Raw genomic sequence first — 25,481 nt, forward strand, 5'->3', positions numbered from 1 at the left:
CTTCACAAAAGATGAGAAATAATTCTGCCAGCAAACCAAGATGAGCATTACACAGCATTTTAAATTTAGACAATATAAAACATTAAAATAATGAAGGAACAGCCTTACCGTTGATGCGGTACCAGGATGTTGTTGATTCCACCTAGTTTCACGTTGATCTTGAGACAGAGGTTTGATAATGTCTGTGGAGATGTTTTAACAACATTCTTCACCTGAACACACTGAGTGGCCATCCCTAGGAGAGTATCACCCACACGCTTCACTTCCGCTGAAAGAAAGGCCAAAGTGTTACAGAATGTGTTTTGGTTCTTTAATCTTTAACTTCTTTCAGGTCCTTTCAAGTCATCGCTCATTTTCCAAATGTATGCACTCAGATTTACAATAAACCTCAGAGCTCACTGCCAATTCTTTTTTTAAAATTTTAAAAAATTCAATTTTCAAACTTGGTTACATGAATAATGTCTACCCTCCCCACCCCCAACCCTTTCCCCTGTTACATACCCCTACCTAAAAAAAAAGAGAAAAGAGAAAAAAAACAGAAGAGAAAAAGAGAAAAAGAGAAAGAAAGACAGACTGCCTGGATATTGGAAGGTCTCCACATATTCCATGGGGATTCGAAATAAATTTAATATATGTATTTGTTTCTTTCCCCAAAGGACCAACATCTTTATCATCGGAGCACCTACATATACAATCCTATCTTTTGTAAATAAGGGCGCCAAATACTCATAAATATATCATATTTATTCCTTAAATTATTCTTAACTGGTTTTCTGGAGAATTAGAACCAGTAATATCTGACAGAAGGGTAGCATCCCAAGGTTTTGAATGCAATAGCATTAGCACACTGTTATTGACCCTTCATAAACATCTTGGTAATCATTCAACTTCCTTACGAGAAAACACATTTTGGTATATTTTATAATAGGAAATTTTAGTTTGTATGCAAGCAGCACACACTGGTAATTTGTTTTAGCAAAACTTGAGTTAAACCACAGTGTTTCAATCCATCATCACGCATGTGCTGGTGTCATATGTCATAGACAATCAGAGTCCCATGACCATGATTGTTCTTGACAAATTTTTCTACAGAAGTGCTTTCCTATTGCCTTCTTCCGCGCAGTGCCTTTACAAGACGGGTGATCCCAGCCATTATCAATACTCTTCACATATCGTCTGCCTGGCATAACCAGGACTTGTGATATGCACCATCTGCTCCCATGGCTTCACCTTACCCTGATCAGAAGGCTATGCAGGGCTACAGCTTGCCCAAGGGTGACCTGCACGCTAGTGGAGGGAAGGAGTGCCTTATACCTCCTTTGGTAGAGACGTATCTCCACCCCACCACCTGTTTCAAGTGCTTTCCCTAATTTCTTCAAGAATGTCCAACAAAAACCATTTCTGATTGTGAACATACTTCCTCTCTGGTTTCTAATAATAATAATAATAATAACGACAACAACAAAAGTTTTTTTTTTCCTTGTAGCCCTTAAATCACATTAGGCCAGAAATTACAGCAACTGGATTGGATCCTTGAGACTTAAGACTGATAGAAAGAGGGATTTTTAAAAAAAAAGTGCTGAATAGCACAGATCTCTGAAGAGGACCCCCATAAAGGTGGTTTTGTTTTCTTAAATATAATAAATTTATATCATTCATTTGTATCTTTAAGAATTCATGTCAATTCTACATACAGAAGCCAATAAAGCAATGATAATTTATGGAATAAATGGAACTAAAATGGGCAATTAGCACAGTGCCTGACAGCTACATGTTGTTCTCTACAGAAAACGTACATGCAGAACTAGAGAGAGGATACAAAAATGCCTCTCAGTTATGTTGAAACGCCTGTGGCCACACAGAATCAAGCTCAGTTACAAATGACAGCCACTTAAGATACTACAGGGGAATTGGTTGTCAACAGAACAGTGTACCAGGAAAGAATTCAAATTTCCAAATTGGAATAATTGTGTGTACTGCTAAGTCTCAAAGGTATTTTCTTACCATAGACAGGAGTTTTCCCAGGTAAAATGACAATAACAAGCTGGAGTCCTGAATAGGTGTTCTTCAAATGCCTGAACATCGGCTCCACACTATCAGCTCCTTGTGCATATTTACAAAAACACGGCTGGCCCTGAATTGGCATTCCTGCATCCTTAGATATCTTCCGCAGCTGGTCAGTGAAACTCCTAAAAAGACATACAAATTAACATGACACTTTCATTTCAATAAAGCGCAATCAAGATTGGAATTCTATAAATTTAAAAGCTTTGAGCAGCACTTGGTAACATGGAGCTAGAACTAAAAAAGCAAAATTGCAGAGTGATGTATCTTACTTAAGTACTTCTTCTCTACATTGTCTCTGTGCTGCAAAACATGCTATCGCCCACATTTTGATTTCAACCCCAGTGTGGAACTGCTTGCCCCGCATGTCCCAAACACCATGACTTGGAGTAGCGACTGTTCGATTCTGGAAAGAGGAGAGAAATGAAATAAAAGACCAAGTCAATTTAAGAACTAAAATGGTCAATTAAATGAGCAAACATTGCTTCCCCCTGTCCCCCCCCACAGCTCTCACAAATAGTCACATTCAGTGTAAGAAAAGGTTTTAGCCTCTGAAAATTTGCCTTTTGACTTAAGTGCAAAGTGAATGTGTAAAAGGGAAAGAATAATTTATTGGCTCAAGTTTCAAAAAATAAATTTCACAGTTCTTGACACAGTGCAGAAGCTTGCTACTAATTTCACTTCTGATATCGAATAGCTCTCTATACATTTAATGTCAAGTATTGGTGACTACGTAAATAATTCTCCACAAATCTCATTAATTGGCAGTTTTGGATTAATCAGCCCAAAACCATATTAAAGTCTCCTGAACTGGATATTAAATAAAAATGATTTCTCTCACTTTGCTAATGCTTATTATCATTTCAGTATGAGTTTCCTTTATGGCAAGGCATGTCCATAAACAGGGAAAAACAACTGTGATTCATTAAATGCATGTTATTAGCATAATTCTGACTGTTATCTGTTATTAGCATTTGCAATTAAACCCCATACCAGTAAGCATGTTGAAAACATTATAACTTATCCCTAGAGAAAACAGCACTGCATATTTTATTAACAATGTATTCCAACTACATCCACTACTCACTCAATCTCGTACAGTTACTTACAGTTTGCAATCTGAAATGACTTGGTTCCACCTGTAAAACAAGATGATGCCTGAGTGTGAGTCAGATAATACCACAAAGCACAGCTATAAGAGTTGTTTGAAACAAATACAATTCAGCAAACAAAAAGTCACCAATCTTTAAAACACATACACATAGAGAAATAATTAAGCAATACATAAACTCAAGAAATAGGTATATATAAAACTGAGAATTTATACTTAGCAGATAGGAAATTATATGAAATGTTGCCCAATTTTAAAAAAACAATTAAAACTACCCTGGAATCTGAACATTTTGGCCAACTATTGTTTTAAGATCTTCAATGATGCCATGAAGTAGGTTCCGAAAGTGTTAATTATCAACCTATCTTTTCATGTGAACTGCAAAGAGGTAATTTGAAATGTTACCGTTTCCAGGATTTGGTATTTAAATTGAACCCTGCATATTAAAGTACAAGGGCAAGGTCAAGAACAATCATACCAATGGGTTGTTTATATTGTTTAACTGCACATTAATTTAATCATGGAAAATATTCCCATTGCCCAAAATTTTATCCAGGTAATCAAAAAGCAAATTAATAAACAGTCAGGTCTTACAGAAGCAAATTACTGGAATTCTCAAATAACAAACTTAAGTATTTCAGACCTCCAGTATTTCCCTTTTGGAATTTTTAATAACGAATGGCTTCCCCAATTGAAAGCTCTTCTTGACCAATCTTTTTATCAATGGTTTAATGACATTCACACCACTGCCTCAGGATTGTTTGCAAGGAGTGTGTGGTCCAAATTATCTGCTGACATTTTGACCTATTCACTTGTTCGTTAACATTCTGCACGGAAGCAGGTCAGGGCATGTCCCCACATATTACTCCATGAAAAATTCCATCTGATGAGCCAAGACTGAAGATGACAGTTCCATTTTCAAACCAATATTGAGAAGGAAAGAAAGTTCTCCAGCCTCTAATCTTCCCCTACTCCTCCATAAATCATGGATATATAGCCAATCATGGATATATAGCCCCAAAGTTTTGATCAATGGTTTACAGACAATCAAGGAACTCCAGCAGAAGGAAACATTAAAATATATGCAAAATACTAAACCAACAATAATTTTATACCTTTACCTAAAGGTGCACAGAAAATACTGAAATGCTATTTGCTTTGTGCATCACAAACGACTAACTTCAGGTAACTTGGGACAATAAAATTACCAACGTCCTGTCTGACAGCTGAACTTTATAAGATACAGTACGACTTACCCTCCCTCCATACTGCAGCATGGGAGCTGGAAGCACCCGCCCTGTCACGTGAGCCATTTCATCACGTACTTTAAACTGAAACTCCTGGACAAAAGGGTCCGCCTCATAGTTTGCACTTTTTACCTAAAGATAAGAAAAGTAAGTACTGGAATTAAAATATATTTTAGGAGCATATGCAAAGCCGCATTAATTAGCCTGTGCATGAGAGTTAGCTTAAGAAGCTTTCTACATTTATGAATAACTGCTGCATATTCCAACGGATTTAAGATTTTTAAATTCTATTTCATCTTTTTAAATGGTGAAACTTTTCTTATGTATATTTATGAAAGCAAAAGTGAAATAGTTAGGGGTACAACTGAGGGAAAATTAGTGTCCAGGGACAGCACTGGAGCTTCATCCAACAAATCAGAATGAGATTTATTCTCATTAGCATGTGTCATGAAATTTGTTAACTTAGCAGCAGCAGTACAATGCAATACATAATAATATAGAAAGAAAAAATGTAAATCAATTACAGTAAATATATGTATATTAAGTAATTAGATTAAAAATAGTGCAAAACAGAAATAACAAAAGAAAAAGTGAGGTAATGTTCATGGGTACAATGAACTGAGTTCCTATCACCATGTGCAGGACTTAAACCAAGATAGCCAAGAGATTAAGGGATTAATAGTTATGAGTGATTACTTGAGAATCGAAAGTATAGAATATGCTAAATTTTTTTTAATAAATGTAAAAAAAATGCAAAATCGTCACAACTAAGCAAGATATGAAGGTTACAGATTATTTTAGTATAAATTTCTATCACATGCCATCAATGAATACTTAGCATTTAATACTGGAATTGCTATTTCACAGATATAGCATTGGCCACTTTCCTTTGGGCACTTGTACTAGTTCTGTTAAGTTCAGAAACAATCCAAAACGTACCAGTTTACTTATCTCCTCTTGTCTATCAGGTGCTGAGCGTGCGGTGGCTTTGATCATTGTTGATGTTTGATTGTCTGTCAGTTTCTTGATACAGCGCTGCCCCGCAACAATGTTACAGACCTAATTCAAAATAGCAACTTCAGTGGAAGCTCATCCAAAAGCAATTTTCCAACTCAACTTGAAGGAAGAAAACTTACAGGTCTGTGTACACTGTTCCACTAAACTAAACAGCTATACAAAATGATTTTTATCAATGTGTTAAAAGTATATAAAAGGGTACTTAAATGTTAAAAGTAATCAAAGTGCTTGAAGAAGCTGGTAATATTAAAAACAACGCACTTTTTACAAGTAATTTTCATAGTGGCAAAATATTGATTATAATGGAGTAATTATTTTCTTTGTGTTTTAAATGCAACAGAGAAACGAAGGACAGAATTTCAAGATTATAATTCAAGATATTTTAAGAAATACAATCACACGGTAACAATTCCTTAAGATACACTAAAAAATATTGAGCAATCTCCATATGCACAGTGATCTTTGGGAATGTTGCAGTATCAGGAGTTCTGCCTTTCAGGTAAACATTACTCTGAGGTCCTGTACGCATTTGGCATAAAGATTCCATGATACCGTTCCATGATTCTATTGTTGGGGCCAACATTCACCAACAGTGTATAAATTGGCTGCAGCACAAAAATAATTACACACTATTTGCTGCAAGATGCTTCAGAATGTCTGAAGTTGTAAAAATATTATTTGAAGCTCTTAGTCATTAAGTCAGTTCCATCATTTTGTGCTGCTCTTTTTTTGTATAAAGCAGGCCAATTTCAGATTTAATTTTTTGCAAGGTATAAACAAAAAGTACTTAACCACAAGCAAAACAAGTGCTGACCAAATACAAGCATCCTATAAAGCTGTTATACAAACCTTACATACACAAAAATCATAAATAAAAATTTATATTTGACTTTAGGACCTTTAGATATATGAGGACTAACTGGTGTATAAATATGGACACACAAGAAACTGCAGATGCTGGAATCTGGAGCAACACACAAAAAGTTGGAGGTTCTCAGCAGGTCAGGCAGCATCTACGGAAGGAAATGGATAGTTGATGTTTCAAGTCACGACCCTTCATCCGTATATCGCAACCTGAAAGGTTGTCTGTCCTTTTCCCTGCATAGATGTTGCCTGACCTGTTGAACTTCTCCAGCTTTTTCTCTACTGGTTATAAAGGCTGCTCCCCAGCAAACATATCCACTAAAATTAAATCCTCACGAGCATTCTCCGACTTGAGGAAAATATAAACACTTTTCTGTTTTAGGATTAAGTTGTAAAAAGCAGCTTTATTGATGTATTTAGATAATCTCAGCTAGGTAATTACTTGACCTTGGCCCTATTTGGCAAATAAAGGTGCCACCTGTATAATAGACTCTAGCAGGAAGGTGATCACAAACATTAAATTAGTGGATACATGCAAGATCAAACCTTCAATAGCTAAAAAAAAAAAAATTCAGATATACCGTGACTTTACAATGAACCAATACTTGGATACACTAGCCAAACATTTTCAGAATGAAGTTTTTCCATGCATCTCTCACCTCAAGTGGCAGATAGGTGTGCTTCTGCTCCTGTCCCACCTGTAGACAGGGTAGGTGTGGGTATTTTAGCTGCAGGTTGTATTTCTGTTTGAAATACTGAGCCACCGTGCACTCTACGGTCTGTCCACTTTCCAACTGTAAGGGAAACCTGGGAAACAATGGAAATATGCTCAACACGTGCAAGCTGAAATCCAAGGAATATAAAAGTAAGAAGTCAGTGTAACCCAAATCTACCATACATAAAACAGATAGCTTCCACAAAATATTAACCATCTGAATGGCTTTCTAAATATGGAATGAAAATTTGGTTTTCTTTTAGTCCTGACCAAAGAGCCTATCAATCAGATCTGATGACTGACTGAGATTTTTGGGGACGTGACAAAGAAGATGATGAGCGTAGGGCAGTGGATGTTGCATTCATGCTGTATAATAGGGAAATGAGGAATTGTTGTGTTCTGAATTACCGAGACTTACTCAGAATACATCAGACACGGCGAACAGACCTGAAGGTTTCTCGATACACAGGATGGATTGAACTGCTGATTCAGAATGGGGAAAAGGTGGAGGTGTGTGTTTCATGATAAACCTGATGTGAAGGTTTTGCCAGACGCATGTTCCCCTGATCTGGAATACCTAATGATCGAATGCTGTCCATTCTATTTATCAAGAGAGTTCTCCTCCGTGATCATGACTGCAGCTTACATACCACCAGCGGCTGACTATAATCAAGTGTTTGAGCTACTGCATGATGCCATCACCAAACAAGATATAGCCCACCCCAATGCATTTCATATCATAATTGGGAAGTCCAATCAGGCTTGTTTGAAGAAATCCCTGCCCAATTACCATCAGCATATAACCTGTAGCACCAGAAGACCCAACACACCAGACCACTGTCATACTAAGATAAAGCATGCCTAAATTTCATGCCCAAACCGCATTTTGGGAAACCTGATCACCTGGCTGTCCTTCTCCTATCTGTATACAGGCAAAGGCTAACGAGCAACGCTGCAGAGGTTAGGACAACAAAGAAGTGGTTATGGGAGGCAGAGGAATGGCTACAGGATTGCTTTAAGTCAGTGGACTGGGCCGTGTTCAAGAACACATGTGGATCTGAATGTGTACACAATTGTCTCAGATATAATAAAAAACAGTTGTAGACAAATGTGTCCCCACAAAATCATTCTGCCTTCCCTGACCAGAAGCCCTGGATGAATCATGAGATCTGTAATCTGCTGAGCGCCATATCAGGGGTATTCAAGTCTGATGACCAAGAACAGGTCCAGGTACAATCTCTGGAAAACCATCTCACAGGTGAAGTGGCAGGGGTTGAGTGCTATCACCTCTTACAAATTGAAATCAGGCAACACAGGTGACGACAGAGCTTCACTTCCAGATGAGCTCAATGCCTTCTATGCTTGCTTTGATGATCAAAACATGCAGGAACCATCGTGAACTCCGATAGGCCCTGATAACCCTGTGAATTCAGTCTCTGATGCCCACATGAGAGCATCCTTCAGGACGGTGAACCCACTGAAAGCATCCAGCCTAGATGGGATACCTAGCCAAGTACTAAAGACCTGTGCTGATCAACTGGCTGGAGTGTTACCTATATCTTTAACTTGCTTTGGCATTCTGAGGTAAACACCTGCTTCAAGTAGGCTTCAATTACACCAGTGCCTCAGAGAATGTGGTAATCTGCCTCAATAATTAAAGCCCAGTAGCGCTTACATCTGCGGTGATGAAGTGATTTGCCAGGTTGGTGATGAAACATATCAACTCCTGCCTGAGAAGTAACTTGGATTCTCTACAATTTGCCTACTGGCCCAACAGGTCCACAGCAGATGCCATCTCACTGGCTCTTCGCCCAACCCTGAAACATCTGGACAGCAAAAATGCATAAATCAGGACGCTCTGTATCAAATGAATTAACATTTTAGTTGGATACTGATGGCAGAGTTTCATGATCCTATCACCTCCAAAAAAATGTGAGCTGGTAAAGGAACTCAAATTAAGAAATATCTATTTTTCCTTAAAACATGTATCAAAACAAATTTTGCCATGTATGAGAACCTTTCAAGAAAACTGTACCCACTACACTTTTGTATCCTCCTTAAGGTTTTATTCTTCAACCTCTACTTACGTCTGATGGCTGGCTGGTCGTCTGGTAACGTTGCACACACGGTACTTTCTCCTCATAGGCCCACAGTGAGTTACTTCAACTTTCAATCCTGTGAGAAGTTTGTCAGGAGAAGGCAAAATAGCAACTGTTACAAACCAATTTAACTGTTATCTAAATACTGGAAAATAAATACATTTTAATATCTTATAATTCAAATATTTTTCAATTATTCCAACAGTGTAATTTGTTTTTTCTTGTTCCACATCACTTTTTTCTGTAACACTGAGCCCACTGCACAGAGGGCAAGGCTTGAGCCAAATCCTTTTCACAATGGACTTAAAATAACCAAGAGGCAAAATTTCATTGTGTTGATTGTCATGGCTTTTAAACGATTGCAAAACTCTCAGTAAATGATTGTTACGATTTATCACTCCAATATCCTTTATTGCTTCTTAAATGACTTTGTTTCCACCATTCACTCAGGGAGTGAACTCAAGGTATTCACCAGTCTCTGAGTGACAAAGGTCCTTGTTGATCTCTAAATCTCTTGCATCTTACTCCAAATCTACATCCTCTAGTTTTATCTACCTTGGTACTGTATCTATCCTATCTAAACAACTCAAATTTTCAGGAAATCTCTCTCCAAAATAATCTTTCCACACTTCTCAAAATCAGAACAACTGCCACCCCTCCACATTTTCATGTATTAGAACTCATTTTCATTTCAGCAATGAATATTATGTCTGCAACTTCCACTGCAGTTGCTAGGGCATTTGCTGACTTTCTTGGTGCATTTTTTGTGGCTCTGAAGCAAGAAATTTGATTGGACAATTCACTCATTGCAGGCTGGCATTTCAAATTAAAGGGCTTTCTGAGTTGAAAATTCCTCACCACTGAAATGACAGGGTAGTGATCTAAAATAATAGGCAGCAAGAAGTCTAAAATATAGTAAGACATATCAATAAAAGTAATGCTTGGTGGTTTGTTTTTCCATTGGAAGACTTGACATGACATTCACTAACTGTTCAGTGGCCTAGCAAGCCACTCATTTACATGAAGCAATTCAAGTACAGGAACAAACCCATGGACCAATTTGGCATTGACCCACTCACCTGAACTGGAAATCAAAGGCTCTATTGCCTTTCAAAAGCCCCCTTACTAACATCATGGTACTAATGCAGAAAATGAAGTAACAGTAGAGCAGCCAAAGATCACATAACAAAAATATATTATAGCACAAGATTTATGGATTTAGCTCATCACATGAGAAATGGTGCCTTTATTAGTGACTTTACATTTCGTAATCAGTGGGTGGCGCTATTGAGCAGCATGCGGGTATATGGTATCGCAGTTGCTGACTGTTGACAGAAAGCCATGACCGGCCACATGGCACTTAAGGTATAGAAATTCCAGGAATGATGGGATGGTAGGTGGGGGGGGGGGCACGTGGAATGTTAAATAGAAGGTGGCATTATGTTATGGATCAAGGAGGCCATCTCTACGGTGAAGGGGTGACCATGTTGCATGGTTAATACTACAGTTCTCTAAACACTCACTGGCACATAGAGGAACAAATTGGTAGATTTAAAACAAATAGTGCAATACTAATTTGGAGACTGTAATACTAATTGGTATTAATTTACTGTAGATCATCTTAGTTTGAAAGACAGAGCAGAATTTTTAAAACACATTTAGGACAGTCTTGTGTACATAGATATTCCTCCTGGGGATTGACAGTGCCGGAGTGAAACGAGGGAATGAAGATTAACAAGTGGATGAAGTGGCAGTCAGTGAACATTTTGGGAATCTGACCATAACTTAGCTAATTTCAAAATAGTTATAGAAAGGGATAAGGATAGTCCAGAAATTCAATTGGAGAGGAAAGCTGATTTCAGTATCATTAGACAGGACTTGGCAAATGCAAATTGGGAGTAGAAACTTCCCATTCAATTGACATTCAGGAATCAGAAGACTTTTAAAAATGAAATTAAGAGCTTAGGGTCATTGTATTCCCATAAGAATACAGAACATGGACATCAAATCAGGTAATTCTTAGAGCAGAGGAATATTGAGAAAAATATAGGAAAATTATGGTAGGTACGGAATTCTAGCATGCTGACTCATCAGGAATACAGAGCATAGAGGAATGCTTAAAAAAATTAGAAGGGAAAAGATGGGCCAAGAAATATCCCTGGCAGTGAAAAGATCCCAATCCATTTTATAAACATATTACGGGCAAGAAAGTGGCCAGAGAAAGAATAGAGTTTATTAGGGACCAAAGGGACCAATTGGTGCGTGGAACTAGAGGGCACAAACAAGGTCTTAAATGAATGTCTTTCATCTGTATTCACTACAGGACAATTTCATTTGGAAATGTGAAGTTCAAGAGCGCATTCCAACTAGAAATGATATATTAGATGTCCCAGCTAGCATAGAGTCCTATAACTCCCCAGGGCTTTTAACATACGAGAAGTGTTTCATGGCTTTGAGCCCATACTCGATGGAGTTTAATAGAATGAGGTCACTAAAGCCTACCGAATATTGCAAGGCCTAGATAGAGCTGACATACAGAGGATGTTTCTATTAATGGGACAGTCTAGGACTAAAGGGCATGGCTAGAAGGATATTCCTTGAGAACACAGATGAGGAAAATTAGAAGGAATTTCTTTAGACAGAGGGTGGGGAACCTGTGGAATGCATTGTCACAGTTGGGTATGGAGACCAAGTCACTGGGTTATTTTAAAATGGAGATTGATAAGAACTTAATTAGTAAGGGTGTCAATGGTTATGGGGAAAGGCAGGATAACAGGGTTGAGAAGGAAGATAAATCAGCCATGGCTGAAGGGAGGAGCAGACCCAATGGGCCAAATGGCTAACAATGCTCCTATGTTCTATGGCCTTGACTGAGTGTATTACAGGCCACTATGGGAACGAAGGAAGGAGATTGCTGGGGCCTTAACAGAGAAATTTAAACCTTCAATGGCCACAGATGAGGGGTCAGATGACTGGAAGACAACAAATGCGTTATCTGAGTTAAGAAAGGCAGCAGGGATAAGATAGGTGATTAATCAAACAATTCCTCTGATATCAGTGGAAAGAGGGATAATTATTATTGGAGGGGGAAAAAAAAATAAAGGTACAGGTTTCATCTACACAGGAATTAATTAGTCCCAGCCTATTATGGCAATTTTTGGATTGCCAATGGTAGAACATAGATCTCTATCTTCTTCAGCCTGTCGGATGATTGCATTTGTTACTTTAATGGCCAGAAGATCTATTTTATTGAACTGGAAGGAGACCAATCCTCCTACTACATTCCAATGGTTTTCCCAAACTATATTATGTTTAAATTTAGAAAAAATTATAAGTGTTATTTTTGATCCTTTGGTTAAATTTGAAGAGACTTGGAAACCGTTTATTCAACATTTCCATATGACGTAATTTGACCTTTCCGAATCCTTCGTATTAACTTAAAACATATGAATAGAGGAGCGGAGTTGATGACATTACTGAACCTGTTCGATTTAAGATATTGGTCCAGCCTTGTTTTGCTCCGCTTGCTTTTTTGGGTTTAGTATTTAGTTCTTTCTTTCTTTTTTTTTTGAGGTTTTTCTTTGTATTTTTTCCTTTTTATTTCTTTTTTTCTATGATTAATTATATCGTGAGTTTGGAAGTCTATTATACCTGTGTTATCTGAAATTTTTTCTGTATATGTTTATTAACAATAAGATTATTCCAATCTCTTTATATTAACATTATTTTGTTTATAATTTTGGAAAAATTAATAAAAAGATTTAAAAAGAAAGAAAGGAATTAATTAGCATAGTTAGGCACAAATTTATCAATGAGATTAGCCCTATCTGACTAATGTTACCGAGTTTTTTTTTTGGAAAAGGTAACTACATATATAGATGAGGGCAACATGATTGATGAAGTTTGTGTGAACATCACTGAAGGCTTCTGACAAGATCCCACATGGACCGGTAGCTCAGAAGTTTAGGTCAGGTAAGATCCAAGGCAAGTCAGCAAAATAGATCCAAAATTGGTTTGGTAAAAGGACACAGAGATGATATGAAGGGTTGCTTTATTAATTGGAAGCCCATGACCAGTGACACACGACAGAGTTTAGAGCTGGGATCTTGCATTTTGTTACTGCACATTAATATATCCATTAATTCAGACATGAAAGCAGAGGACATGAAAAATGGTGTTACTGATATTGAGCGGGGTAGAATTGGGCTACAGAGTGATATTGATCAGTTGGTAAATTAGACAAAGCAGTGGCAGATGGAATTTAATCCTGGTAAGCGAAAGATAATGAATTTTGTATTACCTAGGAAGAGTAGAACATTTGTCACAAATGGTAGGGCTCTGCACAGTATTGAGGGACATGTTGTGTGAGACCAAGGATCCTATAAGATGGCAGCGATTGGACGATGAAGGCAGCATAAGGATGCTTGCCTTTATTAGCAGGGTCATAGAAAGGACCCTGTTAATGATGGCCTGCACGCTTTATGCTGCCTTTATGGTGTGGGGGAGGGTAAGGGTTTTGGTACAACTTAATAAATCATTGGTTAAGCCACAGCTGGATTATCGTGTGCAATTCGATTGTCATACCAGAAGAAGAATGTGATTACACAGGAGAAGGTGCAGAGGAGATTCGCAAGGATGGAACATTTCAGTTATGAACTGAGACTGGATAAGCTAAGTTTTCCTAGGAGATGATGGGGATGTGATTAAGATGCATAAAATTACAAGGAACAAAGTGAGGGTAGATAGAAAGCAGCATTCCCGTCACCTCCCCCCAACACCCCCTCCCCAGCATAATGGATGTGTCTAACCCCAGAAGGCATATGTTTAGAAGGGGATCTGAGGTAGAATATTTCTGCCAGAGGGGAGCTGAAGTCTGGACTGCAGTGCTTGAGAAGGTGGTAGGAACAGGTATTCTTGCAGCATTTAAACGGCACTGGACAAGTACTTGAATCACCAAGGCACAGTAGTTAAATAGGATAAGTAAAGATATCATTTTGATAGCTGGCATAGATAGAAATGAAGGGCCATTTTCACTGCTGTATGAAATTTTAAAATCATAGACCATTCAATATAAAGGCAAATCAGAATTATCAATGCTTTTGCTAGATTACAGCTGATCTTTCTAATGCTTTATTTCTGAGCTAGAATGATTCTTGCACTATATGCACTATACTTATTTCACGAAGTCACCAGAATAAAACATATATTTGAATATATATAGACACCCAAGGACAGCAAACATTAGAGATTTCAAAATTAACCACCGAGAGACTAGACAGTCTTTTTACACCAGGGTTGAAATTTCAAATACAGTGGAATCTGGTTAATTGGGACACATTGGTCCCTGTTAGCCAAAGTTTCATGAAAATAGTTAAAAAGGTACAAAAAGACGAACTACTGTTTAAATGAGTAACAAATTATGTATTTAAATGAAATACAGAGCAAATTAGAATACTACTGCAGGTTGTCCATCAAATCCAACGATGACAGGAAACCTGTGTGGGAGAGTTTCTAAAGTGGAAACGCCATTGCACTTGGGCTTTTCCACTTTCTTGACCTTGGACACTTGGGTCCAGTGGTACAAGTAAATGTCACAACTGGGGTCTTCTCTGGTTGCAGCGGATGACCATAGCTACCTCTGTGCCTCATCATGCCCTTTGCCCTCCATGTAGCGTTGCAGAATCACTTCCTGGCTGTTGGATCTCATCACCCTAGTGCACTGGAGCTGACTTTACATGCTAGGACAGGCGTGTTCCTATCTCACCGGGGTATGAGACCCATCGACTACCCTCACCTGGTTTTGTCTGCCTGTCAAAAGTGGTTTACAGGGGGTTGGCTGCTGTTGCATGCAAACAGCTACTTGAAGCCACAAGTGAGAGCTGAGAGTTCAGTGGGGACCGAAGGTAACAGTCAAGATGATTGTCGATATCTTCAAATGCTTCGTAGTCCCTAACTTACTGAAGTGGTGAAATAGTTTCATTTTCACTTCTGGCCATTTACTGCATTTCCAAGTCTGAATGCTTGAAACCCGTGAGCAAAACAATTCTGAACTGTCTTACTGCTCATCTTTCACCAACTATCAGTGACAAAAATCACTGCTTTTGAACACTAACACACACAACTGATGCTATTTAAAAATCATTTACTCTAAGCACAGTGTAGTGTCTAATGGCTGCACAAACACACGTAACTGACACTAGTTAGAAATTGTTCGGCAACTGTCTCATGTCCCAATCAAGCAACATTGTGCCCCAAATAAATGAAGGGAATCCCAGCTATTTTCTTGATTCGTTTTTGTTATTTAAGAGTTGATCGAAATAAGTAGCCGTCCCGATCAATTTAAGGCCCAAATTAACCAAAATCCACTGTATTAGATTATTGGAAACAAAATGTTTGTAATTTACCTTTTATTTCTTTGGTGAATTTGACACGATGGGAATCAGTCAAAGGTCGTGGTTGTTCATCAATATTATGTATGTCTAAAACTTCACACATGAACTGAATTACAGGCTGTGCTTTATAGAAAGCAGTGGCAGAAACTAAAAAGATAAAAAAAATCTAATGAAAATGCTGCAATAACAGTTCACAATACAAAGCAATCACAAAGATTTTCTTTGTGATGTTAGGAAATTATATACAATAAACAAGTTCAGAACATCACTAAGATTTAGCACCTTTAAATTATTTGCTATCCTAACCAAATCCTTCACACTTTTATCTGATTAGTAGATAACTTTCACAAGATCTTGATATGTCCAGCTGCATCTTTAATTTGTGTAAACACAGCTGCACAATGAGTACTACAGGAGCTATTTGCTTAGATTTTAAAATACACAGAAAAGTCTTACAAACCAAAGTAACTGCCTTGCAAAAATGGAGCACAAATCTGGGAATAACTTTAGAACTCTGCTTTGCCCAGAGCTCAGAGGTACAGTCTTGTATCTGAATCAATTCCTTCTGGTACAAGTTACGATGAGCGATATTTTCATACTTCACATTGGGTATGGAACAGAAATTAAATTTGAGTCTTGGACTCACTGTCACTCAACACTGAAATTATAGTTCTACTGCTGAAGGCAAAGCTCAAAGTTAGAAAGTATGGTGGCTGCTTCAATGCTGATTTAGCCAACTTAAAACAGAAAATACTGGAAATACTCTCAGGTCAAGCAATATCTGCACAATGCTAATGAATGATAACCTTTGATACCTTTTAGAAATTACGCATCTTTGCAGAAAAAGGATAGGCAAAAGAGAATGCCTGTGATGGAGTGGAGATCAAGAAAGACTGTGTGACTCAAGTTGTGCTGGTGCTAGCTGCAGGGTAGTTAATTTGTCTGAAGGAGATATCACAGAAGATGAACAGCGAAAATGTAAATAAACAGTCCTGGGATGATAAGGCACAAAACTCTTGCAGATGTTGGAATTCTGAATTAAAAGGGAATATTGAAAATAGATCAGGCAGCATCTGTGGAGAGAGATAAAAGGAGTTAAGATAATCTTTCATCACAACTGTTCAGATCTGACAATATCACTAAAGGCTGGTTATCTGACGTTGTTGGAATTCGTTATTGTGTTCTGAGGGCTGTAATGAGCCTAGAGAGAAAACGAGATGCAGTTCCTTCAGTCCTTCCAAACAGTTCTTCCAGGTGAGGCATCACTTCACCTGTGAGTCGACTGGGGTGATATACTGCGTCCGGTGCTCCCGATGTGGCCTTTTATATATTGGTGAGACCCGACACAGACTGGGAGACCGCTTTGCTGAACATCTATGCTCTGTTCGCCAGAGAAAGCAGGATCTCCCAGTGGCCACACATTTTAATTCCACATCCCATTCCCATTCTGACATGTCTGTCCACGGCCTCCTCTACTGTGGAGATGAAGCCACACTCAGGTTGGAGGAACAACACCTTATATTCCGTCTGGGTAGCCTCCAACCTGATGGCATGATCATCGACTTCTCTAACTTCCGCTAAGGCCCCACATCTCCCTCGTACCCCATCTGTTACTTATTTTTATCCACACATTCTTTCTCTCACTCTCCTTTTTCTCCCTCTGTCCCTCTGAATATACCTCTTGCCCATCCTCTGGGTCACCCCCCCCTTGTCTTTCTTCCCGGACCTCCTGTCCCATGATCCTCTCATATCCCCTTTTGCCTATCACCTGTCCAGCTCTCGGCTCTATCCCTCCCCCTCCTGTCTTCTCCTATCATTTTGGATCCCCTCCTCCCCCTCCAACTTTCAAATCCCTTACTCACTCTTCCTTCAGTTAGTCCTGACGAAGGGTCTCGGCCTGAAATGTCGACTGCACCTCTTCCTATAGATGCTGCTTGGCCTGCTGCGTTCACCAGCAACTTTGATGTATGTTGCAGTTCCTTCAACTCACATTGAGCTTTTTTGGTAGAATTAGGAAAGAGAGCTGGACAACATTCTGGAAGTGTTGGTGTCACCATCACAGCAAATACAATGGAGCAGAGAGACTGGGAGAATGGAACAAAATCTTTCCGAGAAGCAAGCTGGGAAGTGTACCTTATAACTGTGGGAGCCTATGGGCGTGGAATGGACAGTGGTCTTGGACACAGAGACAACGTGGAAGTAAGAGCAGAGTGCAAACTGGCAACTAGCGATTAAAAAAATGTACCAGTACAGTAAATACAAATACAGTCAACAATGTACAGGAAACGCAGTGACACTGGGGCCCAAGTTGTACTGAAACAAGGCCTGTTCCTCATATCCTAAAGAAAAAGTATAGGCTGGACCCTTGTGGGTTCCCGTAGTGCTAATATAAAGGAAATGAACATGGCAGAGGAGCTGAGCGATGAATGGAGATGACTTGGGCCTCTGTTAACAATGCAGCAGAAGGGCCTCAGGGCAACCCTGGCAAAAGAATGGGGATCTGAAAGATTTACATTCCACAGTGAAAATAAACTGCTTGAGGCTGGGAAACAGGACACCACCAAAGGCAGGTGTCACAGATCTAAGTAGAAAGGGATTGAACACAGCAAAAAAGGCTGAAATAACGGTCAAAAGCTGATTGCATAGGGTTGGGGACAACGAGGCCAGACCAAAGAAAGGAGATTGGTGACTGCCTGGGAGACAATAATCTGACGTTTAGCGATGGTGTCGTGATCCAGAGAAAGGTATCAGGAATTATCAGAGTTCACAAGTCTCAACTCATTCTCACTTCGAACACATCAGTTAAGAAAGCACAAAGAATGCTGGCATTCGATAGTTGGGGCGTAAGGAGATGCTCCAACTTCATACAGCATTGGTCAGACCTCAGCTGAGGTACTGCGTGCATTTCTGGAAAGATGTCAAGGTGGTAGAGAGAGTGTAGAAGAGGTACTGCCTGGATTGGAAAATATTACCTATAAAGAGAGGTTGGGCAAAGATGGATCGTCGTCTCTGCAGCTTCAGGGGCTGAGCAGCAACCTGAGATGATCGTTTTACCCCAGATAAAAATTTCAAATGCTGGAGGATGTACATGTTTAACATGATAAGGGGGATGTTTAAAAGGATATGCACAAGGCAAGTTTTTATTTTTACACAGGGAATGGTGGGTGGTTGGAACACAATGCCATTAGAGGTGGGAGAAACAGATGTGATAGCAATGTCTGGGAGGCATTCAGACACATGAACAGTCAAGGATTAGAAGGAGGATTAGGATTAGTCCTGACGAAGGGTCTCAGCCCGAAACGTTGACTGTACTTTTTTCCACAGATGCTGCCTGGCCTGCTGAGTTCCTCCAGCACTGTGTGTGTGTTGCTTGGATTTCCAGCATCTGCAGATTTCCTCTTGTTTAAGGATTAGAATGATACAGGTTGTGCACAGACAAAAGGCATTAATTAGATTGGCATCAGTGGTGGCACAGACGTAGGGGACGAAGGGGCTTTTCCTGTGTTGTACTGTTCTATGTTCTAAGGAGTATTTCAGTTAGAAGGAGAACCTGGATCTTATCTGTTTTCACTGGAGGGGACATGATTGAAGTATATAAAATTGAGGGAGATAGAACAGGGTAGGTGGGAGAAACAAGTTATGTAAAACTAGAGGGCATAGTCTTGTGGTAAGGGGAATGGGATTTATAGGGGTCCAGGGTTTGTCACCTGGAGAATGGCAAACACTTGGAATACACTGTCTGAGACTGGAAGCAGAGTCAGAGCATCCATGTGCCCAGGCCAGCACTTGAACTGCCAAGACATAGGAAACTATGAACCAAAAGATGAAGTTGGGATTAATAATGGATGAATCCCCACAGATCAGTGTGGCTGTGGTCGGCCAAATGGCCTGTTTCCATACTATATGATTCTTAACCATTTTTTTAAAACTCTAATTAGCTTCCCAAAAATCAAACATACTTCTAACAATCACTTAGTGTTGAATGGAGTATTTCTTCAAAATGAACTTGAAATAAATATTAACTTGGGATATTTGTTCAGTCACCACAATCAAATAACCCAAGCACTGGATGAAATAAATGAAAGACACCCAAGTTTTATAGGATTAAAAGTTAGCACTGAAGAGAAATCTCTCAGTAATAACTAGTAATCCTCATTTCGTTTTCTAAAATTAAAATGAGTATGTAACTTCACTGAGATCATATCAGATCCAATTCACAACATTTTTCCGATATATTGTATGATGAATAATTTATTCTAACACAAAATAGAATGAGCAAACTGTAAAGTCACCTCATTGTCATCATACTACAGCAACTACAATAGCAGTGGAATGAATGGTGGGTGGGGGAAAGGTCAAAGCTTGCCATATTGCAATTTTCCACTAGATATATTAGCATAAGAGCACATTATGTACGATCGTAGGCAGACGTTAATGTAAAAAAATGAAGACATTTGAGCAACTTTTGCTTTTCTTTTGATGTTGTTATGCTAACACTGCTAATTCTTTGGGCTGAAGAAACAAATTGCACTTACAAACTTATTTTCATAATAGATTATTTTAGTTTGAAATAAATTAATTTGAGGATTTAATTTTTTACCTAATGATTATAGAAAGAAAAAAAAAACAAAGATCATAGAAGGAAAAAATGTATGTCACTGTGGAGGCTTTACAATATAAAGAGCCCAGGATGAAGTAGTATCATACTTGTATACGTGGACATGATTTAAAAATAGAGAACTAAATTAAAAGAACACCATTCAATTTTTCCAAGGATCCAACTCCACAGTCAGTCAAAAATCTTCCAACTTCATGACTTAAGCAGTCTAACATGTGCATTCACAGACAATCTTCCAGAGGAGATTTAATCCGAGGTCTCATCTGCCATCACAAGAGCAAATGAAGATCCCACAAGACTACTTATAGAAGAGCAGCAAAATTCTCCCGGATTCTGGTCAACGTTTATCCCTTAAAGATTAATAGTTAAAATTTATTTGTGGGATGTTACGTGCAAATGGGTTGCACATCTCTGCATATTACCAGCAATCACTCTTCAAAAGATCTGATATGCAAAATGAGGCTCCTTAAAATGGACTTTTTTGATGAAAGATTTCTTTACTTTCAATTTCTGAATCATACAACAGAATTGAGTCACATTTCCAGGCAGCAGCCGTAACTGCAGGATCACATTATGTATTGGCTAATTTTATGACAGTAACAGTTCTGATTGGGTTTTTTAACAGTAATTATTCTCAATGGTCATAGATTCACTAATACTGTTGCATTGATACAAGTCTTTAGCTCTGCTTATCTTAAGTGCAAGGACCTTGGGTGCCTCTATCTCAATCACTGTGATAGAAATACATTTTGTAAGAACAGAAGTGGTTCAAACAGATGCCTGGTAAATGCCGAGCAGTGTTTAGTTTCTGATACCCAGATTTTCCATAAATAAGGAATTATTTGACAATCAATCACTTTAAAACAACAAAACTACTAATTACAAGAGAACCAATTTCATTTGAACAAAAGGTATTTTGTGACAAGATGATAACTTACAAATGTTTGATAACTATTGGTCTTTACCTAGGAAAATCATTTGATCCTTCCGGCAAAAACATCTAAGAGCTTTTATGGGGAACAGATTAGTTTGATTCAATTGGTATCAGCTTTCTTTTTGAACCAGTCAATTTTAACTTTAAACATTATTCCTAGACATTAGTACATCAGTTTGGCTAAATGCTCCAAAGAAAACTTGTCTCCGTTCAGCATGGATAATAAAAAAAATTATGACACTGGTCAAAGATGTGACCTAATCAACACCCCATACTAAACCAATACTAAAGCTAAACACAATGAATCATTCATTAATTTGCTGCTTTGACATGATTTTGTTATGCACAATACAGCTATGAGATTTGGGTGTATACCAATAAACAGACTACAAAATAAATTACACTATATCAAGAACTTAAGAGAGAGTTGCAATATAGTGCATAGATAAAAGTCTTTTCATTTTATCATAATAGCTTACTGAGAGCCAAATTAGTTAAAGTAAGAGGCAAAAATATATGTGGCCTGAATCAAGAATTGCAATACATTTGCCCTGTGAATACATTCAAGCTAATTATTGATTTGTTCTTTCCAACACATTTTCAAAAGTCCAGTACTTTTTCAGTGAAGCTACTAATGAAGAAGAAGAAAGCCCTTAACTCCAAGTGGTGTCATCGGGACGCCATCATGACAGCATTTTTTTTTAGCAGGCTTTTTTATTTTTATGAGGCCGAGTTGCTAGCTCAATGCTCAACCCAGCACGGATGGAAGCGTGCAAGGGAGCCGGCTGGATTCAAACTCAGGAGCCTTCGCTCCGAAGTCCGGCACTGATGCCATTATGCCAGCAGCCGGATGAAGCAACTAATATTTTCACATTAACATCTAGGGTAAGTGGGAGGTCCTATGAAGATGCCTTACAGAAAATGCCCAGAATTAGAAAACCTAATAAAAGCAGGTCTATCTTGTTTGAATGGAATTGTTAGAATGGCACACCAGGTATCTAGCATTACAGATATACACCATGAGGTGATCATTCTGAGCACTCCCAAGCAACGTATATTATTAAAAAACAAAAAAAGGCTTATTTTCCCCAGCTAACAACTTGGAAACTGCCATTCCATAACTTCTGTGGATAATGAGGGAAAATGCGCATTTGTTCAGGGATGCTGGGGGATTCTTTTTTAAATTTCCAGGACTCAAAATTCATGCAATGTTACAGAAGCTCAAAGAGCCATCATGACTGCCTGCTAACCCAGCACTGTGGAGGAAATGAACAATGCTGCATGCATGCCCATTAAATTGTATAACTCTTCTACACTGTCAGTAAACTATTATAATCTGTGTCACAAGACACCCATTCTTGCTCTAAGTGTTGTAACTGGTTACTTCATCTAACGGTACCTCCATCCATGATTGAGTTATAATTTGTACGTGTTAATTCAGCTCCCTCACCTGTCAATTTATTTGAGGCACTTGGATTATAAGGTTGCACTTTCTGCAAGGAAAGCAGGATAAAGTCAGTCTTACGGATAAAGACGGAAACCATCATCTTAGCAGATACGACAATGGTTTAATTCCAACTAGTATTTCAGAACCAGTTATCAATTATTGCCAAATAAGGAATGTACTTCCAACAACCCTTTATTAAATCTAATCATTTCAGATGTGTTTTTTCTTACGGAAGACCCATGGAAGAATAGCTTAGAATGTGGACATAAACACACTTATTAAAGTCTTTACTTGCGCTAACTAAAGCATAGACAAAGAGTGCATTCCAAATCATTTAGTTAGTCTTGCACAGAGATACAGAACTAACAGACAACTACCAGAAAATGTGCTGGACTCTGGAAGCATCTGCAGAAAGTATCACTTGACTGGTCTTCAGACATCTGTTGGCCTTTATGTGGTCCCTTTGCTATGCTGAGGCAGACAGCAAAGTAGCCGGGGGAAAAACTAAGCAATTAGACTCTACGTGTTTTCACCCATTGAAAATGGTAACAAACTGTTACATATCGATGTGTCTTAAACATTCAAAATTATCAAATAGTCATGCAATATGGCAGAAAGCAACATTGCTTTCTGTACAGTGTCTGTGTGCTCAAAACATCTACAATTTCCTTTCATATACTTTCACAAGTTTGATGATGTTGAATTAAAAAAACTGAACACAGTGTTAAAAATCAAGAATGAAAGGTTGACTGAGCAACAGCGGTTCAAAGAATGAAAACCACATATATGTCATCGCTGAAGAAATATTCCATTTGAATGAGTCACACTTTCAATATTCCCCTTCAGAACCATCAATTCCACGTCCTCACCCACATCAGCTGATTAATATAAAATTAAAACAGATCTACAGAACAAAAATAACAAGACTACACCAGTTTCGATGGGAGGAAATAACATCACATCCACAAGAAGCTTAAGCACAGACTTGCCAACGAGGTGGCAATGACTAAATGGGTGTGGCAGCTTTGAAAAAAGTAAAACTATTTATATGGTACTTCCTTTATATATTAGTTAAATGAAGCCCAGTGTGGCATATAGAATTATATGTGCATCACTGCTCAGAAAAAATACCCAATTAAATTTGAGGAACTTGTCAATGCCATCCTCCAGGGAACCAACAGAGATAATTCAAAATTTCACAGTATAAAGAGCATTAGCTCCTGAGATATACGTCAAAAGTCAGTTTTACACAAGTTATCTTGCTACATTGAAGAATTATATATATTATTTATATCTTTTTGTTAGTAATATACTGTAACTCAATACAATTTATCATGTAAAATTAAGTGTTGGCTTAACACAGATAGACTGCGACTTAATTACCTGTGTCTTACATTCTAAAGACTGATAAAGAATATCAGGACTCAAAACTTTGAAAAACAGGATGCCTTCATCATAAAGTTATTAGAAAAAACTCTGTTGGTGAGAAAATATTATAAGTAAAGAATATTTTCTTGTTTCAAGATCAATATCTTGTTTCCTTTTCAGAGAATGCAATACGTACTTGTTAAAAGTACACAATTGAATAAGTGAGATTTGTTTACATCATGTCCCGACTTGATTTCATTTTTTTGCTATGTGGTTTCAGTGAGTCATTCAAATAATTGAAAAATTCCTCAATAAAACCTGCAATGTTTCAGATACGCCAGCCATCCCCGCCGCACAACAAAAACGACAATTCAAGAGGGTAATTCCCCATCAACAATCAAAACAGAAATGAAATCTAAAATTCCCAATATTTAAACAAATTTTCATAGAAATTAACTTAACATAGCAGCACGTTAATCTCTGTAAAATACCAACAACAAACTTAAATGTCAATAATATTCTGATTCAACTTCTAAGTAAAGTTTTATTAATGACTTAGAAAACACAAGCTAAGCCAAGGCTAGTTGGGCCTCACCAAAATTACCGAGAGCAGTTTTGGGCACCAAAACTTCGAAAGGATATTTGTCCTTGAACAAAGAGCAATAATCTAAAATGATTTTTCTAGTCTTTGAGGGTTAAATTATTTTAAACAAAGATAAAATTAATTTCCTTGGAATTAAAGAGTAAGAGATGACTTCTATTAAATTTGAGTGGAATTGGTATAACTTTTTTTCATGCAAAGACCAAGACTAGGAGGACAAAAGTTAGATTAAAGATTAGCTTTATTTGTCAAATATACCTCAAAATATTGAAACATAACTTATAAAGCAATTGATTTTGGGTCAATTATTCATCCTACATTTGAGAATAACACATTACTAATAGCCTAAGATATTTAAGAATATAATTAAAGGTCATATCTCTGATATTCTGCTTGCATATTTTTGGAAAGCATGCAGTTAGGTCATAGAACCTCTGCTCCCATGAATTCTGAAGAGGTTGACCACAGGGTGTGAACATAACAATATGAACATCTGTTCCACACTCTTCCCTCCTTTTAATTAGTCACTTGGAATGGAAATTCGGAATGGTGCTCTTATGATGCTAATGATTTGCAGTCAATATGGAAGAGTAATTAAAAGCCAGGTTGAGGGCGGATTCATGGGCTTCTTTCAAAGATATTGCAAAGTGCTTCATCAAATGAATTAGTTTGAAAAGAAATCAATAATGTGTTAAAGGGAAATGCTGTGCAGAATTTGCACAGTGTAATCCTGACAGTTATTTCCGAACAGCTTGTAAGTCATCAGTTGAAGAAAATCCTGAAATCATACCCAGTTGAGTAGTTCCACCAATCGTCACAGTCATCCAAACCTATCTGCTTCAGTCCCTCTTCTGGATACAGAGGAGGTAGACAGATTTGTCAAAATGCATAGTTGTAAAAGATTAGTCAATTTTAAATGCTAATTTCAGATAACCAGTGCATTCTTAAGTAGCGGACACATCCCAGAAGTAGACTGAATGCTTGATGTTTGAAATAAATGAGTC

General features: G+C 38.0%; 1 protein-coding gene across 1 annotated transcript in view; it reads right to left on the reverse strand.

Annotated features, from left to right (window-relative positions):
- LOC134338206 (protein argonaute-3) overlaps nucleotides 1-25,481 on the reverse strand; it is a 109,245-nt gene that overhangs the window by 12,109 nt on the left and 71,655 nt on the right. Inside the window, exons 6-14 of the mRNA XM_063033875.1 lie at nucleotides 15,522-15,656; nucleotides 9,106-9,193; nucleotides 6,963-7,110; nucleotides 5,362-5,481; nucleotides 4,432-4,554; nucleotides 3,174-3,203; nucleotides 2,337-2,470; nucleotides 2,005-2,189; nucleotides 109-268 (exon numbers count right to left, since the gene is read on the reverse strand). Coding sequence (XP_062889945.1) covers nucleotides 109-268; nucleotides 2,005-2,189; nucleotides 2,337-2,470; nucleotides 3,174-3,203; nucleotides 4,432-4,554; nucleotides 5,362-5,481; nucleotides 6,963-7,110; nucleotides 9,106-9,193; nucleotides 15,522-15,656 — 1,123 coding nt within the window. The remainder of the gene's footprint in view (nucleotides 1-108; nucleotides 269-2,004; nucleotides 2,190-2,336; nucleotides 2,471-3,173; nucleotides 3,204-4,431; nucleotides 4,555-5,361; nucleotides 5,482-6,962; nucleotides 7,111-9,105; nucleotides 9,194-15,521; nucleotides 15,657-25,481) is intronic.

The sequence above is a fragment of the Mobula hypostoma genome, chromosome 26, assembly GCF_963921235.1.
Source record: "Mobula hypostoma chromosome 26, sMobHyp1.1, whole genome shotgun sequence".
Classification (NCBI taxonomy): Eukaryota; Metazoa; Chordata; class Chondrichthyes; order Myliobatiformes; family Myliobatidae; genus Mobula; species Mobula hypostoma.